At 41.6% G+C, this 18,224-nt stretch overlaps 1 protein-coding gene across 7 annotated transcripts in view; it reads right to left on the minus strand.

Moving 5' to 3' along the window:
* NHSL1 (NHS like 1) overlaps positions 1–18,224 on the minus strand; it is a 178,124-nt gene that overhangs the window by 101,187 nt on the left and 58,713 nt on the right. For 2 of the 7 annotated variants that reach the window (XM_085055688.1, XM_085055686.1), the window contains exon 1: positions 1,727–2,530. The exons of the other annotated variants lie outside the window; for them this stretch is intronic. In XM_085055688.1, coding sequence (XP_084911814.1) covers positions 1,727–1,931 — 205 coding nt within the window. In that variant the 5' untranslated portion in view covers positions 1,932–2,530. Of the gene's footprint in view, positions 1–1,726; positions 2,531–18,224 lie in introns of those variants that run through there. 7 annotated transcript variants of the gene reach the window in all.

The following is an 18,224-nucleotide window of genomic DNA, read 5'->3' on the forward strand; positions in this document are numbered from 1 at the left end:
CTCACTCCCTTCAGACCTGGCAATCCTTGTCAGTCTGGCAGAGGATCCTGCTCAGACAGAAATGCACAGATAGATTTATGATTCAAGCCGATTTTACAAATTGAGTCAAATTGTTCCCTGCAAAGAGGAAACAAACCCTGCATAATCTACACCTCCCTCCACCTTCCCTTCATAAAAAAAAGACATATTGTCATCTCCTCTTTAGGGAGGCAGGGAGGCTTTCATAGCTTGCTGCCCAATTACGGGAGGAATTCTGCCCTCCCCCTCCCTGTACAATGGACTCTTTATGTAAATCACACAGAAAAATTAATACACCATTAATCCATCAGTAAAGCTTCCTTTCCCATCTCTGCCTTGTGGCGTAGGCACGGACTAAGAAAGGCAGCATGGGAAACTTCATGAAAGTTACATAGAATCCAGCAGTAGAGCTAGTTTGCTCTTCTGATCCGTGCAAGCTCCCACAGGTGTTAGAAGCCTATCTGGCATGGCTGTACAGTATCAATATACCAAGAGTCAAAAGTAAAAATTACTGGTTGCAAATGCAAACTCACTTTTTAGAGGTTTTTCAGCAAAGTAGGTTGAAAAACAATCTTCAAAGCACAGATTAAAGTTATGTCCTAGTGTGCAGGGAGCAAAGCACAAGCATATACATCCTGTGTTAGTGTTCCTGCACAAAAACCATTTACTAAAGCCACAATCTGTTCTGACACGGAAGTGAAATTCTGGTCAAATAGCTATTAACTGCTCCCAGAAATGAAAAGAAATAAAAGGCCCTTTGAAGATCAAATGCCCTTGGAGCGCCTGCCTGCTCTTACAAAAGTGACCTTACAGCAAAACTGAGTTAACCTTACACTTTCTATTAACAAACTACTGCTCTGGCAGCACAAGAGAAATTACAACCAAATCATTCACTTTATTGAGTACTTTTAACCTCGTGTGCACATACACACCCCACTACCTGCCAGCCAGCTACTGGTAACTGTAACTCACCAACTCACACGAGCAAACTTTTGAAATTTGTTTCGATTTATGACAAATATGAGGTAATTGGTTATTTAGTGACCCGACAAACTTCATTCAAAAGGAGAACACAAAATATAAAAGTACTTTTAAAAAGTCTCATATAAAATATGTTCCAGATTTGAATATTTCAAGGGCTCATTTAGGGCTGCTTATCTCAAATCCTAGATGTCTGTCCTCTCTGTGGAGCAATTCCCATCACTTTCTCATCTCATCTCTTTTATTTTGCATCTGGGACCTGTTCTTAATCTGCCCTCATAAAACAAAATACACTTAAATTTTTTCAAGTAGGACCATGAGGCGGTCATCCAAGAAAAGCCACCCAGTCATTTAGAAGTGGAGCCTTAAGTGGCTTTTGGTTCCAGATTTTGCATCGAGATTCTTGCAGCACCTGCCCAAAGGCTCTGCCACCACTGACTCCAGGCTACAAGAAGCATAAAAAAAACTTACCTATACCCCACACAATCGGTACCCAGATGGGAAATTAAAGGATTTTCCTGTTGATTACTATAAGCTTTTACAGTTTTAACCCCCAAAAAACTCGTCAAGGCAGTGCTGCACCTCGGCTTTTGCGCTGCCTTCCTCCTCCTACTACCCCACCTGCGGCTCCCATCTCCCAGTGGGATCTGAGCAGCTGGACGGAGCAGCATGGAGCAGGGCTGGCACTTCAGCAGCAATCACAAGGGTTAAAGAGAAAGCAAGTCACCTTTTCTCTGCGGACTTCTGTAGGTCCAGTTCTCGTCATCCTCTTCTACCTGCTGCACGCACATGGAGGAGAGTTCACCATCGCTGCGAAACAATCTCTTTGTCTGCCTTGACAAGGAGGAGAAATTTATCCAACTGACAGCACGGGAGAGGGAGCCTGGGTTTTGTTTGAGTTTGAAAGATCTCGAAACACACTCCTTTTTCATTTTCTTTCCAGCCAGTTACTGGCGTCGGTTCCAAACAGACCTCTCTGAAATTGTTCCTGTCCCTTTTCTGTCCCCAGCCGTTTTCGTGGGAGGCTAAACAAACTCAATCCGACTTCAGTCCAGGTTTCTTCTCGCTGCCTTTAAACCAGCACCAGTACGGAGGTAGGTCGCTGTGCCAGCGCAGCTCCCCTGAAGCTGTTTTGATACAGCACTTAGGGAGCTGCCAAAGAAAACAAAGGGGAGAAAAGCAGCAGAAAGTGGCACCTTGCAGCAGCTCAGCGGAGCATGTAAGGGCTGAGCAGAGTATCGCACTGAGCCGCGTGTTTTACCCATTCTCCACTCAACAGCAAAAACTGTAGTTCCACTCTTCTCCCTGGCATCGCTCCCCGGGAGCGTGCATGCAATTCAATCCTCTCTTCTGGCTCATCAAAAACAGCCCACGAGGAGGAAAGAGCAGGCAGAGATCACACCCTGGCATGGCACAGCTCAGGAGGGACAATAAAGCGACCACACTTCTGCCTCCTCATTCTGGCTGCCCCTCTCTCCCTTAGAGAAAAGCCTGGTGAAGGAGCTCCAGGAAGGCTCTCCTAACAATAAAACCGACTGCGTGGCTATCGCTTAGGATTAGAGTGAAATATGATAGGCTCGCTCTCCTAAAAGCACAACCGCAGCAGCAAAACTCCTCCTTTCCGCAGCCAGCTCAGTGGCAGGGCAAACTTCTGAACTCTGCGTGCAGAAATAGGAAAGCACTTGTGCACCTTTGCGCGCTTGCAGAGAGGGAAAATAAAATCCTGGGGCTTGTCCGCACCACAAGCATCCTGAACAGTGTGCTGAAAACATTAGTGCCCCCGTAACTGGTGGTACATTTGAAAAGAAACTAGATAAAACTGCTTAAGACATAAGCAAAATCTGTGCATGAACAGATATTTAGTGACCAGACTCCCACTGGGGTCACTGCAGCTCATAAAACACGGTCTGCTGCCAGCTGTGTTACGTTCTGCCACCTTCTCTTTAAACAAGCAGCTGGGAAAAGCACTCCACAGTGTGAAAGTTTTAAGCCAGTCACTACTGAAAGCTGCCGTGCTTGCCCCTCATGCCAATGTCAGTGCTGTTCCCTGAAGGGAATAAGCCTGCAAGGTGGAGGTAAAGGGAGCATTTTAAAGGAGACAGGAGTTGGTTATAACAAGGCACCCCAATACCCATGCCTTCTGCTGGAATTTGTCACCAAGATATAAGTTGACCAAAAAAAAACCCGCGTTTCTATCTTGCAGCAAAAGAATAGACTTGCATGTGGGAGACAGTCAGTAAAACCAGCTCAGTGAATCCTCAAGGAGACGGTGGTAGCGAGGAACTCAGGGAGGAAAAAAAGAACACAAAAACATGCCACTTATCTGAAGAACAAACACTAATGTCTTAACATCCTAACGGCTGCAGATGATGTTATCAAAAGCACAAGAAGCATAAGAAAACAAGGGTGCAGTGTTCCGGGTCCCAAGCTATCAGTCAGCTTTACACTTGCAGAACACACCCCAGCCCCCTGGCAGATGCTATCGCAGCCCTCTGGATTCTGCTGCACAGCCTCTTCAAAACCATTAAAAACAAAGGCTCTAGCTTTTTCTGAAACTTATGGTTCTCTGACTCATAATAAGAGGATAAGGTTTAACCCACTGACTGGGAGGCAAAAAGCTAAGTACTGTATCAGATTACTCTATGAATCAACCAGGCACACCAAAGTGACCTTTGGCTCCCACTAACACAGCACAATGGATTGGCCAACTGTCTTCTCTAAATAATTTAATAGGCTGCATTTAAATTGACCTCACTCCACGGGGCAATGCAGATGTACATCCACAGGTCTCCCATTCTTCCCAAAGTCAGTGGTGCTGCAGTGGGGTTGTGGAGGGAGGGGGTTGAGTGTGTGCTGAGTGAGGGTGAGTGGGAGCTAACACACTGCTAACATTCACTATCCTCACTATGTCATCAACTCCTTCCGCTTAGGCGGTTTTTGTCTTTGTTAACAGACACCACGACCCATCCCTGATGAGACAAGAGACCTGTGTGGAGTTGGGAGGTTTGTTTTGTTTTTCTTCGTTAGACGTTTTGCTTAAAAGAAGACTTGAGAATGAGGGGTGAGATACCCCTAGAGACTCAAGCATTGGAATATCCATTTTGGAGCAGTTCATGCACAAATTGGCAGGATTTAATATAAAAATCAAAGAATCAAAGACCATGCTTAAAGTCAACTTACTTCTTTTGACAAAGAGCAAACATTTGGAATTGCCAGTACTGAAAAGTACAGAGAACTCCAAACTACCACAGCTATTACTGGCTAAATTATACAGAGCCAGATGTATAAAAACCCTGGTAGGAACTGCAGAATCACCGTAACCTCCTTTCCACTGTACTACTTAAAACCAGAAGATCAGAGGAACAAACAAGAAGGAAACCCTTTCAGGTTAACCCAAAATGTTAGGGTAAATCCCAGAGACCTGCCCAGAGCCTAGGCAGCAATTTAATTTCAGGAATTTTCCTGACCTGTCTGTACCTCTGCCTTTTTAACATGATGCTGAGTTACAACTTGGTGATGCAAGGGCAAAACCACAGTGACTGACCATAACATTTCCATTGTTACTGTAAACAGAGCAGTGCAATGTTTTGCTCAGAGTTTGATATAATCAGATTTCATTGCAGGAAAAGATCCATTGCAATACACTGCAACACTGTCATTACCACACAAGGCTTTTTATTTGTAGGTGACAAGCTTAGTATCAGCTTACATCATTGCATATGTGGATCAAAAGTAAATTTCCCATATTAAGAGCAAACAGCTATTACCGTTTGAAAACAATAAATATTGAGTAACTGTTGCAGGTTAATCCACACTTCAATCAGTAGCCAAATGCAAGGCCACAGAGTTGGAAATTTTAGCATCTGAAACACTTTAGAGGCTTATATTTAATTATGTAAAACAGCCTTCAAAGCCGTTTAAAAGAAACAAGGTACGCTTCTAATAAGCTTAGCTAATTTTCCAACCTATTTTCTCCCTTATTAAGATGTCATACAAATATATAGGCTTCATATTTTCCAGGTTGTGTATGTAAAGATTAAGGCATTATTTTTGCTTCACCTAATACAAATCCATCTCGGTATAAGACATGAAGGAATCACAGAAGAAGAAACAAAGGGTTTGAAATGGAAACTGGTTCCTTCCCCTGCCCTTTTTTATTTATTTCTTTTTAGAGGTGAAGAAGAGCAAATGTGCATAGTCTCATATCCCATAAGGATTTTTGCCATCTATCACAACCTGATTGTCAACAAATTCTCTAAAAGTTGTTAAGCAAACGCACATACATGGCTCACAGCCACTGGGTTCTCCTGAGGCCAGAAAAAATAGCAAAAAAAAAAAAACGTTTCACAGAAAAGGTTTCGGGTCAGTGTAAAAAATCAACCAAGCAGAAGGACAAAACCCCCAAAATGCTACAGACATGCTCTGTTTTCGGTTGGGCTGTGGCTTTTGGCACAATTCACACATTAATTTAATTCCTGTGTTTCCTAGTCTATCATTTCTCATGACTCAACGAGACAGTAACATGGATGATTCACAATTACAGCCTTCTGGGACAGCTCATGCTCTAACAGCTGAGAGGACACCTCTCTCTCAGGCTTCCTGGGTGTTTTCCCTCAGGTGGTAACAACTCATCATCAGCCAGTCATAAAGCCATTTGGATTAAGCACCGACAAAAGCCCTTTGAAAACACCTTCCCTGCAGACTCACCCCATCCTTACAAAGCTCTTGCTGCAGCCAGCAAAAGGTGAGGGACACCCCAGCAGCCCTGAGAACTCCTTCATCCCAGAAACTGCCCCAACACCACCAGATCCACTACATGTCACCTCCCCAGCACGGTCACCTTCTCCAAGCAGATGTGTGGGAATTTCAGTGTGTTTTGAAACTTTGTCAACCTGACCTCCATTGGAGGTCTTTATCTACACCGTGCCTGTTCTTTTACAAGTCCCCTGTGAAATGCTCACATAGCAAACCCACAAAGTAATCCATATTCCTCCATTGTTATTTACAGCAAAGCAGCCACAGAGAGCATTTTGGTATAAAAGGGCCTCAAAGTTCCCGTTAAGGTTGTGTCCCTTTTTATGTGCAGGGCACACAAGTGAGAAACTCTTTCCCTCCCAGTGTGAATGGGCCTGCAAGGGGGAAAAAATAGTAAAGAAATAAAGGATCAAAAATGAAGTTACTTGCCCAAGATCACAGAAAGGATAAGCAGCAAAGCTAAGAAAAGAAAGTAGGTCTCCTGGCTACCAGCCTTGCGACCTAGTTAAGTAGGCCCTGTCTCATACAAAAGCAATGCCTATTAATTGTTTCTATCACAACCCTTACAGAGCCTTTGAATGCCCTAATTGCAAAGAAAAACTTCCTTTCTGTTTTGCTATCCATATTACCCTTTTGGTTTTGTTTTGTGGGGTTTTTTAAAACTTAAAAACACACCATACCAAAACTAAATGAGAAAGGAGTTTTATACTGTTAGGACTTCTTCCAAGCATCCCATCCACATTTCCAACTTTATTAGGTTTTATTAAGAAAAAAAAAATCAGACTGCAGACAACCATTTTATCCCGCAGAGGATAAACCAGCTTTTGGACAGGTCTGTGTGATGCACCTGCCACCAGTTTCTAGAAGACTTTCTATAAAGTGCTAGGCTAACCTCAACACCAGCTGTATGTAGGGATAATGACAGCTCTTACTGAGAGAGAGAAATCGAGCAAGGGACACGAACAGTGCAGTCTGGTTGTTAGCAAAAAAGATATTTGTAAGAGGGGCGGAACCAACGCCAGAATTGCCCAGAAAAAATAGTTTTTCTCTAAAACTGATGCTAAAAGAACAGGTAAGTTAACCACCTAGAGACACCCACCTGCTCCAACCATATACAAATACATTCACAAGCTTTTGGTTTTCTTCATCAGTGTAATTCCAGAACTGATGCAAACTCCAAATTTCAGAGAAAATGTGCTTGCAAGTATGCAAGGCACAGGACAACTACTGATGGCAGGAGCAGTTGCAAATACTGAGCTTTGCTAGGTAAAAGCATGATGGATACCCCTAAAGTATTTAAAAGACCTGTAGGTGTGACACTTGGGGACATGGTTCAGTGGTGACTTGGCAGTGCTGGACTAACAGTTGAACTCAATGCTCTTAGAGCTCCGTTCCAGTGTAAATGATTCTGTGATATTTTGGGGGATACCCGATGAAAGGGCTCGAACTGCGTTAAGTTTCAGCCTTGCGGAAGAGGAAACACGAATGAGTTTTTCCTTCGTGAGGTTTGATGCTGTCGTACAATCTCAGGGGACGAGTAACAGGATTTTGGTGACTTGGGGCAGTGTGCAAAGGTTTGGGTTCTCCACGGGCAGCCGTGCTGAGCAGCAGCGCAGTCCGAGGCAGCGCCGGGCCGGGAGGTGGCAGCAGGGATCCAGCAGGGATCCAGCAGGGATCCAGCCGGGATCAGCGCTCCCGCCGCCTGAAAGGTGCCGGGCTTGGCCGGGGATGTCAGCAGCGACACAGTTACGGTGACACACGGCAGTGATTTATCTTACAGTTTGCCTACAGTAAGCTGTTATTATCTCTGCTTGAAAAGTAATTAACAATTCTAGTGGTTTTTGATTCGGGCATGACAACTCACTAATTAAGACAGTTCTGCTAAAAGCTCCCACTAACTGTAGTCACTACCTCGATTCCTACACACCTTCTCCTCAGTTGTGGGGCTCTTGCTTTCACGACACAAAATGTTATTTCAAATTCCCTAACCATAAGGTCACGTCCCTTCCAAAGCTGGGGCTTGGCCAGGGAAATACTTTGCTCACAACTGTTGGCCAACACATCCCAAGTGCTGATAGACTGGGAAGATTAACTATCTAAGAATGGAATTCTTGCAGACAGAGTAATTTTTCTGTCTGAAGAAAAGATTGCGCGTTTTCCCCCCAGGCACTCATCTGTTCACTGAATCACCAGAAGTTATCAACAGCAGTTCTGATCAACGCGGGAAGTCACTTAGAGAGCCTGGGCAAGAAACTGGAGAGGTGTTCCAGCAGTCAGGCAGCATTCAGCACCTCGGCACCCCTGTGCCACCCAGCTCTGACCCTCATCCAGCAGCTCCCACCTGCTCCAAGCTGCCGGCACCGCTGGCACGAAGGATGCTCCGAGTGAAACCACCCCTGTGTCTCATCGGGCCACTCTAACCTGCCAGAAAAGCTGCGTGCTTTTGTAACATCCAGTCTCCACATGTATTCCTCCTTGCTCTGAAATACTCTGCGATGAACACATGGGCTTTTAAACTCAATTGCACTGCTTTAATCTAAATTGTAAGACAATTTTAGTCTCTTCTACTACTTTACTCAGCATATGCTGTGTTCATACTAAGAAGGGGATCAAAACACTTAATACCTGACTGCACAGAAACGTTGCAACACACCAGTTATATTAGAAATTTAGAAATAGGAGACTTTGGTAAAGCACAAGAAACTTCTACTGAATCATCCAAGTTTCCTGTGGAAATGTTGACAGCTGTATTAAAAATAACTGGAAGCCAGTTAAAAACAAACTGTATAAAAAAATTAGTTAACATGTCGTTGAAGATCATTCTGCCAGCAGGGAAACACCCTAAGACAACTAAATAAATGTCTATTTCCCACTTCTCTGATTAAGAGGATACCAGGGAAACTGCAGAAGGGATAAGGCTGATTGCTTTGAGGTGGAAGCCCTCTGCTGGTTAACATAAACTAATTAGCACACTAATCTAAATGTTTTTGTAGATAACAGAACCACAAAGTACAAAAAAGGAGACAGTGGCTAAAGAAGCAGCAGAGAAAACCATCAGTCTCAGAAATCCTTATTCTTCATCTTCTTTACTTTTTTCCTGTTTGTATTTTCATACCCTTTGATTTACAAAATATCCAGTTTAATAAAACTTACTAGGTATTAGCAATAATAAAATGCTAAAAAGGAGCTTTATAACTCGGTGAGACATTTGGGCAGACCTGACCATTTAAAACACAGTTCATATGAGTGTTATAACCAGGTCTTGCTAATACATAAACCACAGGAAACTATTTCTTCCTATAGATATAAATGCTGTTTATGCACATCTTATTGAGTCCTCTATTTTTAAAACACATTTCAAAATTACTTCACAGCCAAGCCAGCAAAATTATTTACCTTACTGAAACTCTATATAAGTCTCTTCTAGGAGCCAATCTAAGCATGTGCTGTTTCTGTAAAACATGCATAAATACTGAACTTCAGAAGACAGACAAAGGGCTCACATTTGCATGTGTGTGCACAGGTACAGGACTGCAGCAATGCTTTTTCAGTTTATTGCCAAGTTTACATGTCATCTTAGCCTGGCACATGCTAAGTACAGAGGAGTGTGTTGCAACTCTGGACAAAATTTGTAAATGGAACCCAGCCCCACCACGCCTGGAAGAATGCTGCAATCTCCTCTCTTCCTGACAACAGGCCCTAGGTTAAAAGAAACCCATTTCTAGGTGGAGGATGAGCACAAGGAATGTTGCTGACACACAAAGGGTGAGGAGGAAAACAGTGAATTTGTGTCTTAGTTACTGTCCTACATAGTTATATTTAATCCTAATTAAAATAGCTCTGTTAAAAGCTTGGTGAAAATGGAAGAGAAAACAAAATTTCTAAAATAATGAACATATGGCCTATGTATGTGCTCTCTCTGTATGGAGTGCCTGTGCATGTGCTCACTCCATATGTACACATCCATATATTCAGCAGGAGCACCAACTGTGACCAATAGGAAAAATTTTCTCTCTCCCTGCAATTTTCCCTTCTGACATAGATAGGTCTGAAATCAACCTTGATATTTTTTTCCCCTAATCTGAAACATTTTAATATTTCCCCCTACCAACAGAAGTTTCTAGGTGGCAAAAAACCCTGGGAATACAAAAGAATAATAATATTGCAGGGTCACTCCTGCAGAGCTTCTGCTCCCCTCTGTATAAAACATTTGAGACACAAGAAGTGTTCATGTTGATCAGCTGCCAAAACAAAGTGAGAACAGGAGGGAAAATTAAAGTCCAAGTTATCCTCAGTAGAAGAGAAGACAGGATAAATAAGGACATTCATGCTAGCAGCAGGAATAATCTGATGCTACCTCTCAACCACTGGCATGTGAAATAATCAGCCTCAACAAAACAGTTGCTTAGTCACAGTTAAAAACCCAAGAGTATCAATTCTTAAATCACAGCACAGAGAAACTAAATCAAGGCTTTGCAATCTTCTGTAATTTGCACCACATCATCTTGTTTATATATCTAAAGAAAGCTCATCTTCTGGCACTCATTGAAATACAGGGTGGGAGGGGTAGAAAGTGAAACAGAAGTCACATACTATTGAAATTACAGGTGTAAAAAATGTTTGTTCATCAGATACTAATCTGTTAAGAGCCCAGTGGATGTCTCCCACAATACTAACACCCCAAACCCACTTCTCCAAGCAGGAGAGTTTAGAAAGCAGACTTACTGCCTTCTCACAGCCAATGCCAACCACCAATCACTATTTCAGGCAGTTTCATCAGGGCAAAAAAGATTCACACCTTGATAGTCATTGTTAAATGAAGTCATCCAGACATTTCACTATTAACCAGTGGACTAAATTACAGACTTAGTCTTCACCTAGTGCTTTTTCCTGCCCACAAGACAATCTGCTTGGGTTACCCTGCCAGACTGAAAGCAGCTCCAAGTTCCTCATCACACAGGTCCTTCAATGCCTTCCTTTTCAGATGCTTGGAAAGCAAGTATCAGTCCTGATGCATCCTTCAGCTTGACCTCTCCTATGGCCAATGCCAAAATACTGCTCCAATCTACACCATTGGTTTTTTTCTTCTTTTAGGACAACTGGCAGCCCACATGCTAAATTCAGTATTTCACGAAGTCTTTCACCTTCTCTTTGGCAGAAACAAGGACCATGGCTCGAGGTGGATACCCAAGCTTCCACACTTACATAAAAAGAAGTGGAACAGCAGTTGTACAGGAGAACAGGCCCAGGTTCCAGGGCAGAGCAACATCACAGCAATAATATGTCTCTACATCTTTCAGAAGGCTATGGGTGAGAAAAAGAATGACCCAAAATGGATGCCAACCCCTTTCTTACTGTATTTTCTGTGTAAGTGAAAGCGAAGGCCACTAGACAAAAAAGAGATGTCAAACTAATTTAAATGAAACACATCCCCAAAAGAAAATTCTCAACATCTACTGTAAAAGATAGATTTTTATTGTACCAAAATCAAAATGAAGATCTGGCTGCTGTGTTTTTCACATCATTCTGCCTGTAAAGTCAAGCCACCTTCACCAACAAAAACACTACAGCACTAAATGCAAATGGAAAATAAATTACATTGAGAAGTAAGAGATACTTATTATTTCACTTGCAATAGACATTCCTTATTCACAGGCATGTGGCAAATTGCCTGCAGTAGAAGGAGATGCCATGTAGATATTCCTAAAGAAATAAGAATATAGACCCATGGGATTAGATAGAAAATAAATTTATGTAGAAATACTTATTATCTAATCATGTGGTCTATCTATCACATACCGCATTCTTGTTGTGCAACCAAGTTTATTCACCCAGAGGAATCCACCAAAAAAAAGAATGCTTCATATGTATTTATTCATCAAATAAAAATAACAATGGTTTCTAGATGGGAACTACCACCTTCTTTTGATTCACATGCCTCCCATGTTACCTGCTCTAAACCTCATCAAGTTGACGAGATTATCAAGATTGCATAGAGAGCCAATATTTCTCTGCATTGTTTTTTTTCCCCCTGAAATAGCAAAGTGGAAAATATGCTGGCTTTCTCAGCCAGCTTTGGCATGAAGATAATGCCACGCTCTGTGGTTAACTGCTAGCTCTTCTTCCTCCAAGGCACTGTGAGTCATCTCTGCTTTCCACATTGGTGTCTTCCAAACAATTCTGGGTAAAACTCTGCTAGTTCATTCTCACCAAAGACATTGTATGAGAGCACAATTACACAGAAGGGATCACATATTAAACAAGTTTTTTTTAAGCATTCCATTAAAAAATGTGCAAGGCAAATATGGCAGTAACTATTAATCAAGCTTAAAAATAAATTAAAACTAGCTTAATGAAAGATGCCTGGGCATTCGCTGGCATTTAAAGCTTTTCCTTCAAGCACAAACACAGTCACAGCAGGATTTGCTACTCTCATCCAATGGCACCTTTTCCCAAGCTTAGACAAACAGATGTGAGGAGACGCTTTCATTCCCTACTTGCAGACAGTATTGTTTTTTCATTATGACAAAGTGTTACTGAGCTTGGCAGCAGAAACCACCCACTTTCAGGAACTCCCAGTGTAGTTAATATTCCTCTAGTTAACAAAAGATGCCTTGGTCTGAGGCTGTTTCTACAGGCTGTTGTTACAGCACTACACCCAACTGACCTTAATTTATGAAGGGCTGCTCTGGTTTCAGGATCCTGAGTTATTCTGCTCAATCTGAGGCCAGCAAAATGCAACAGATTGACAGCTCTAAACATCACTCAGGAGGGGAATGAATAAATAAATAATATCACATACTGGCTAAAATATTTGGTACCTACCAAGATTGTATCCTGCATGCCTTGTCTTAAAGAAAAAAAAAAAAGTGTGCCACTTTTTAGACCCTTAATAAAGAAACTAAATGACAATGCAGTTCTTTTATGGCTCCCAAATTCTGGGCTACTCTAAGAGTCACTGCAAGCATCTCAAAAAAAAAAAAAAAAAAAACAAAAAAACCCACCCTTATGAAATTCACCGATAGAGTGCTTGCAGCCCACCCTCCTGGGTTGTCAGTGGGATCTACCCCTAGGTGGGGGCATTACAAAATACCTTTTCTGCTGCTCTCAAGTAAAGCTGGGAAAGAAAGCTCCTGTCATTCCCTGCCCTCTGGGTACACCTCAGCTGGGCTCACCCTGTGCAAGCACCACTGCTTCGGGCACTGCCCTGGACACTGTGACATTGCAATCCTTCCAGAAATGCTGGATTCCATCAAATTACTGCAGCAAGCCAACTCATGGCCCCAGACCAGCTGTGTCAGCACTGCTGAGGACACTGTAACCTGAAGGAGAAGGGTGGACATGAGCACTGAAAGAACAGGAATTCCTCCTAAAGCAGGGTGCGGCAGGTTAAGCAGCTGTACCCCCAAGGCTACAACTGTCCTGAAGTTCTGCAAACTCTCCAGTTCTCTGGTAAACTAATTCAGGGTATTGATAAGGAAAAGAAGGTCCGAGCACAGTACTTCCCTGGATCTCTATTCAGCTTGTACTTCAAAGTAAAACAAACAAACAAACAAACAAACCAAAAACCAACTTCGATTTTCAAACAGGACTCTCCTTTTGGGGGAAAATCTGTTTGTAGGAGTATTTTTTGGGTATGGGTTGTTTCTTTTTTAAGTGTTTTATTTTCACTGTGTGTGGGAAAATGATGCCTGAAGTCTTTGGCAGTTTGCAGCACAGGAAAAAAAAAAAATCTCCATAGGGGTGAGGTCAGGGTTGAGCAAAGAGAGCACTTAAAACATTCATGTGAATTATATCACCAAAATAGACTCAAAACACTTCATGAAAACGTATGGAAAATGCATTGAGTTGGCAGAAAAGGAATATGTCATCCAGGATCTCCAGAATGTCATTACCGGATACACTTTCTTTGTTTTCAGGTTTGGCAATCAGTTTTCCTACATTGGAAGTCCTCTCCTATGCAAATAATTACATCCAAAAGCATCTCAGCAACCAGCCAAGACAGGGATCAAGAGAGGGAAACACTGTTATGTTCTTCCCAATTCAGGGAAGGATGAAGCCAAGGTAAATAATTTGAGAGCCATCTTCTGAAGTAAACTTTTCTTTTGGTTCATGAGTTATTTCTACCTTGTCAGCCAACTATAAACATTACAATTTGTTAGCCCATTGAAATTAAGTGGAAATGTATTTCCACCTTAATTCCAGAGAAACTTGTTTCCCTTACAAATTTCTAACTCCGGGCTTCCTTGACAATGCTGTTGGCTGCTACTTGGCTTTCAACACTTCTTTAATTTTTCATGGCAATGTTCAGCTTCAGACCATACTGTAGAAAGCCAGTACAAGACAGGGCAGAAATACATTTCTGTGCTAGAGTGGTAAGCAAGGAGAGGAAAAAAACAAGAAGACAAGGCAGTCATGTGCGTGAGGGTAGGACAGGCATCCCTGGTGTTCCAGCCCTGATGGAAAAGAGATGTCACTGCCTTGCAGCTGAGGTGAGCACACACAAGCTCACTCCTTAACCAAAGCACATAACATGCACACCTCTGTTCTCGGAAAAACAACTCAAGATGCATCCTGAAATGCTCTCCCTGCCTTCAGCAGCAGGGACACTGGGCATACACTCATCCTTTAGGCACTAGCAGCTAGTTTTAAGCTTAGAGAGGGCTGTTGCCTTTGCATGTCTTCACCAGAGGTTCAGCTGCAGTTGTCCTACAGGTTCAGCCTGTAAAACTGGGTCTGCCGTCTCCTTGCAGGGAGCTGGCCTCCTTCCTACCTTCCCTTCTCATCCCACAGCTTCTCTGTAATGACTGCTTTCTTCTCCAGCCATGGACACTGTTAGTCACAGCCACACACTGACACATGAGAAAATATCTTTAACCTCATCAAACGTTCTCTCCGATATCACTCCCTCTCCTTGCACAGCTTCCCAGGATAGTGCAAGTGGGAAACTAAGCCAAGGAAGGCAAGATAGCACAGGGCAGCTGCAGAGCCACGCTGTGTGCAGGGTGTGGGGGGAAGCAGCATCCATGTGCACCATTCCCTCACGCCTTTCACAGCTCTGCCAATTCCTGCAAAATTCAGGGTGAATCATACTTGTGCTGCTTCTTCCCAACTCCCAGTTCTTGGGAGTCATGTCTTTCATCTTCAAAGGAAAGTGAAAATTTCTGAACTTGAGAGATGCAGAAATACACACAACCTAAACATCATAAAAGTTCAAGTCCAAGGAGGTATTAAAAGCACTTTTTGTTTCCATATTTTAATAATTGTTTTGAGGTAAGCTGGAGATCCTGAGTGCTTTGCTTAAACACACTTCTACAGGTGGGAAAATCTTAGCCAGGTTCTCGGCAATGGAAGGAGTTAGACTGCAGGAATGCAGCTAGAGCAAGATAAGGGATGCTTTTCTGGGGAGGGTGCTGAATGCTTGCATGCAATAATTTTAACGTCACTCCTGTCATGGCAATGCCCCACCAGGGTGGAAGCAAGAAAAAAATACAGGCTTTTCATTATTGGATAATTGGATGCACACCCTAAGTAATGAAAGTAGTTTGTTAAGTAATTACTCACCTCCAAGTAGCTAGAGCAAGAATAGTAACAAAAATACTCCAAGATCCCAAGGGTTAGAAGAGAAGATAGAACTGAAGCAGCAGCTGAATGAAAATAAGTCAGAAATCTTTCTATCTGGTAAAGGCTTTAGCCAGTACAAACCAATAACACACTCTTTTCCCAAGAAAACACAGCCAAAAATTAGCACAAGTGGTTAAAATTATTTCACTCAACAATTAAACATAAAATCTTATCCTACAATGCTTATTTTACTCAGAGAGTTTACTGAAAATCGGATCTCAATTATTAAAAAGTTTAAACGCTGAGTACCCTCAGATTTCATTCAAACTTAAAAAAACCCCTCAAACTTTAAAAAGCTCTCATTCTGATGAGAGCAACTCCGCAGCTGTTTTTTTCTAAGCACAAAGTGAGCAACATCTGAGATGACTAGAGTGGGGTTGTCACTAGTGAGTGACCTCTCTCCCTTTCTTTACTAGCTCTGTGTAAAATCTCTTTCTCAATCACATGAAGCTGGGTGTGTTTAAAGGCAAGCAGGCAGCTCTGGATGGATGCCTCCACCTAGCTATCAATTACTGTCACAAGATTTGTGCTTCATCTATCTTCTGCCTCTCCCATTTCATTTTTCCTGCATCAGCAATGAATTTAGGGCAAAAACACAAGACTAAAAATTCAATCACTGACTCAACTCAAGCCAATTCACCAATAAATGAGCTTACCAGTTTTTATATTGGATGATGTGAAAGATTAAGTTCCTACTGAAAAATTTCTTATTTATATTTCCTTATTTTCTTCTAAGAGACACGTTACTACTGAGTTCACAGACTAGCTCCCAAATAAAGCTACTTTATCCTCAGAAAAAGCAAGAAGGGACTAAATTCAACATTTAACACTTTGTATGTAAAGATGAAACATGCCTACAAATTTAGTCAAGTGACCGTTTGCTATACACTGACATTTTCTTCTGTCCTTTCTTAGGGAAAATTAATCCAGTATATCAAGAGGGGTGAGAAAGAAGCAGCATTTATGACTGACTATATAAATCTGGATGTACTGAAAATATTTTAATTGACATTTAATAAACTGAGCCATTAATTGATAGATTTGCCTTGAAAACAAGAGGTGTAGCACAAATAACTTTTCTGTTATGATCAAATGAACAGACAGCTGGCAAGAGATAACTAGTGCAGAAGAGTCAGTTATTCAAAATTAATCATAATTCCTTGAAACCAAAACAATGCTTTACAACTAGAATAAATAGTTTAGAACATTTACAAAAAACCCACATGCTTCTGCCATGCAAAGGAAGACAATGATGAGAGTGCTAGACAACATAGAAGTTTGCTAATAAAGACTTGAAAGACAAAAATAAGGTAATTAGCAGAACAAGAGCTGATGTTTCCATCAGAAGGATGAAGATGATACCCTCCCCACAGGAAAGATGCCACAATTTGAGGACAGAAGAGAGAAGTATTTCCCTCACCCACATCAGGTATCTGACCTAAAGCTTCATTGCCTTTAAAGATTTTACAAGTGCAGGTCATTTGGACATGGGCTGGTTCTGTTTCACGATTTTTTTGCTGTTTTGCATTGGGGTTTTGTTTGTTTTGCTGTTGCTGTTGTTGTTGAGGACTTTTTGAGAACTGAGCACAGCCTTCATATGACACAAAAATGAAAAACTTCTTCCATTTTATTGATACCTTTCAGTGCTCTGAAACACAAATCATGGGTAAAGAAACACAAGCTGTGCTCTACTGTCAATCAGCTGGTCCACAGCTGAAGCAGTCTGCTACCATCTCCACTCTATCTATATTAGAGCTTAATTCCCTCTTCTCAATTTATGGCATTTCTGAATCATCAAGACAAAAGACCAAAATAGGGTCCTGATCTTGGGAATTGGGAAGTTCTCAGGAAACTTGGGGATAATATTAAGGAATGGGAACTTTGGCACAAGAGAAAAGACATACAAGGAAAAATAAGCTCCATTTAGTAGGATTATATAGTCAAATTGAAAAATGATTTTTTGATCTGATGTGTGGCTTGTTGGCCCTTTTTTAAAGCAGACACACATATGTTGAATGTCTATTTAAGAGCAGAATACTTCACTAAAATATACTGAAGCTAAAAAAAAATATTTGTAACGGAGACCATAAAAGGGAGAAACGTATGGAATGTGTTATGTTCATCTAGCAAAGCTGTTCTCTAGCAATCAGCAGTTTCAGGCAGCCTATATCAATCCTGCTCTTAGACACAATAGGGTCTACTGAGAAATACAAGCATAAACCAAGACAAACCATAGAACAATTCCGCAGAGAGTTTTTTGGATTTTTTTCCAGATACCAGTGGTAGGAAATCCTGATGGCAAGAAACATCGAGTTCAACGTTTGCTGCTCCGACTTTTTAGCAGAGGATTAATTCAAAACACCTCCCTATACATTGCAATTTTAAAAAAAGGAAAAAAGAAAGAAACAAAGGAATTAAATAAAAGGAAAACATTGACAGACATCTTCATCATAGTGAAAAAATGTCTGGAAACAATTAACAACTGAAAATGGAAGAGGAAGACTAATAAAATTTTAAAAATCCTTAAAACACTAAGTAGTAAAGTATTCAATTTTTCTGACTAAAACATCTTAAAAATTGCAGGCATGTAACTTAAAGTTTGATACATGCTTCCACAGAATTTAACGCAGTAAAAAAAAAACAACCTCTTTAATTATTGACATTCTGAGCCCATAAACCTACACAGCAAGTTATCAAAGTGAAACATCTGTGCACTGTCCACACATGCAGCGCGTGCTTATGAAACAGAGAAGAATGATGTCATTTCAGCCTGGTTTTTATTATATTCCATTTGCTAAATTCTCAGCAGTATGGCCCTACCCCTGCCTCTCAGAAACAGCCCAATG

This window comes from Lichenostomus cassidix, chromosome 3 (assembly GCF_008360975.1).
Source record: "Lichenostomus cassidix isolate B80296 chromosome 3, HeHo_3.0, whole genome shotgun sequence".
Taxonomy (NCBI): Eukaryota; Metazoa; Chordata; class Aves; order Passeriformes; family Meliphagidae; genus Lichenostomus; species Lichenostomus cassidix.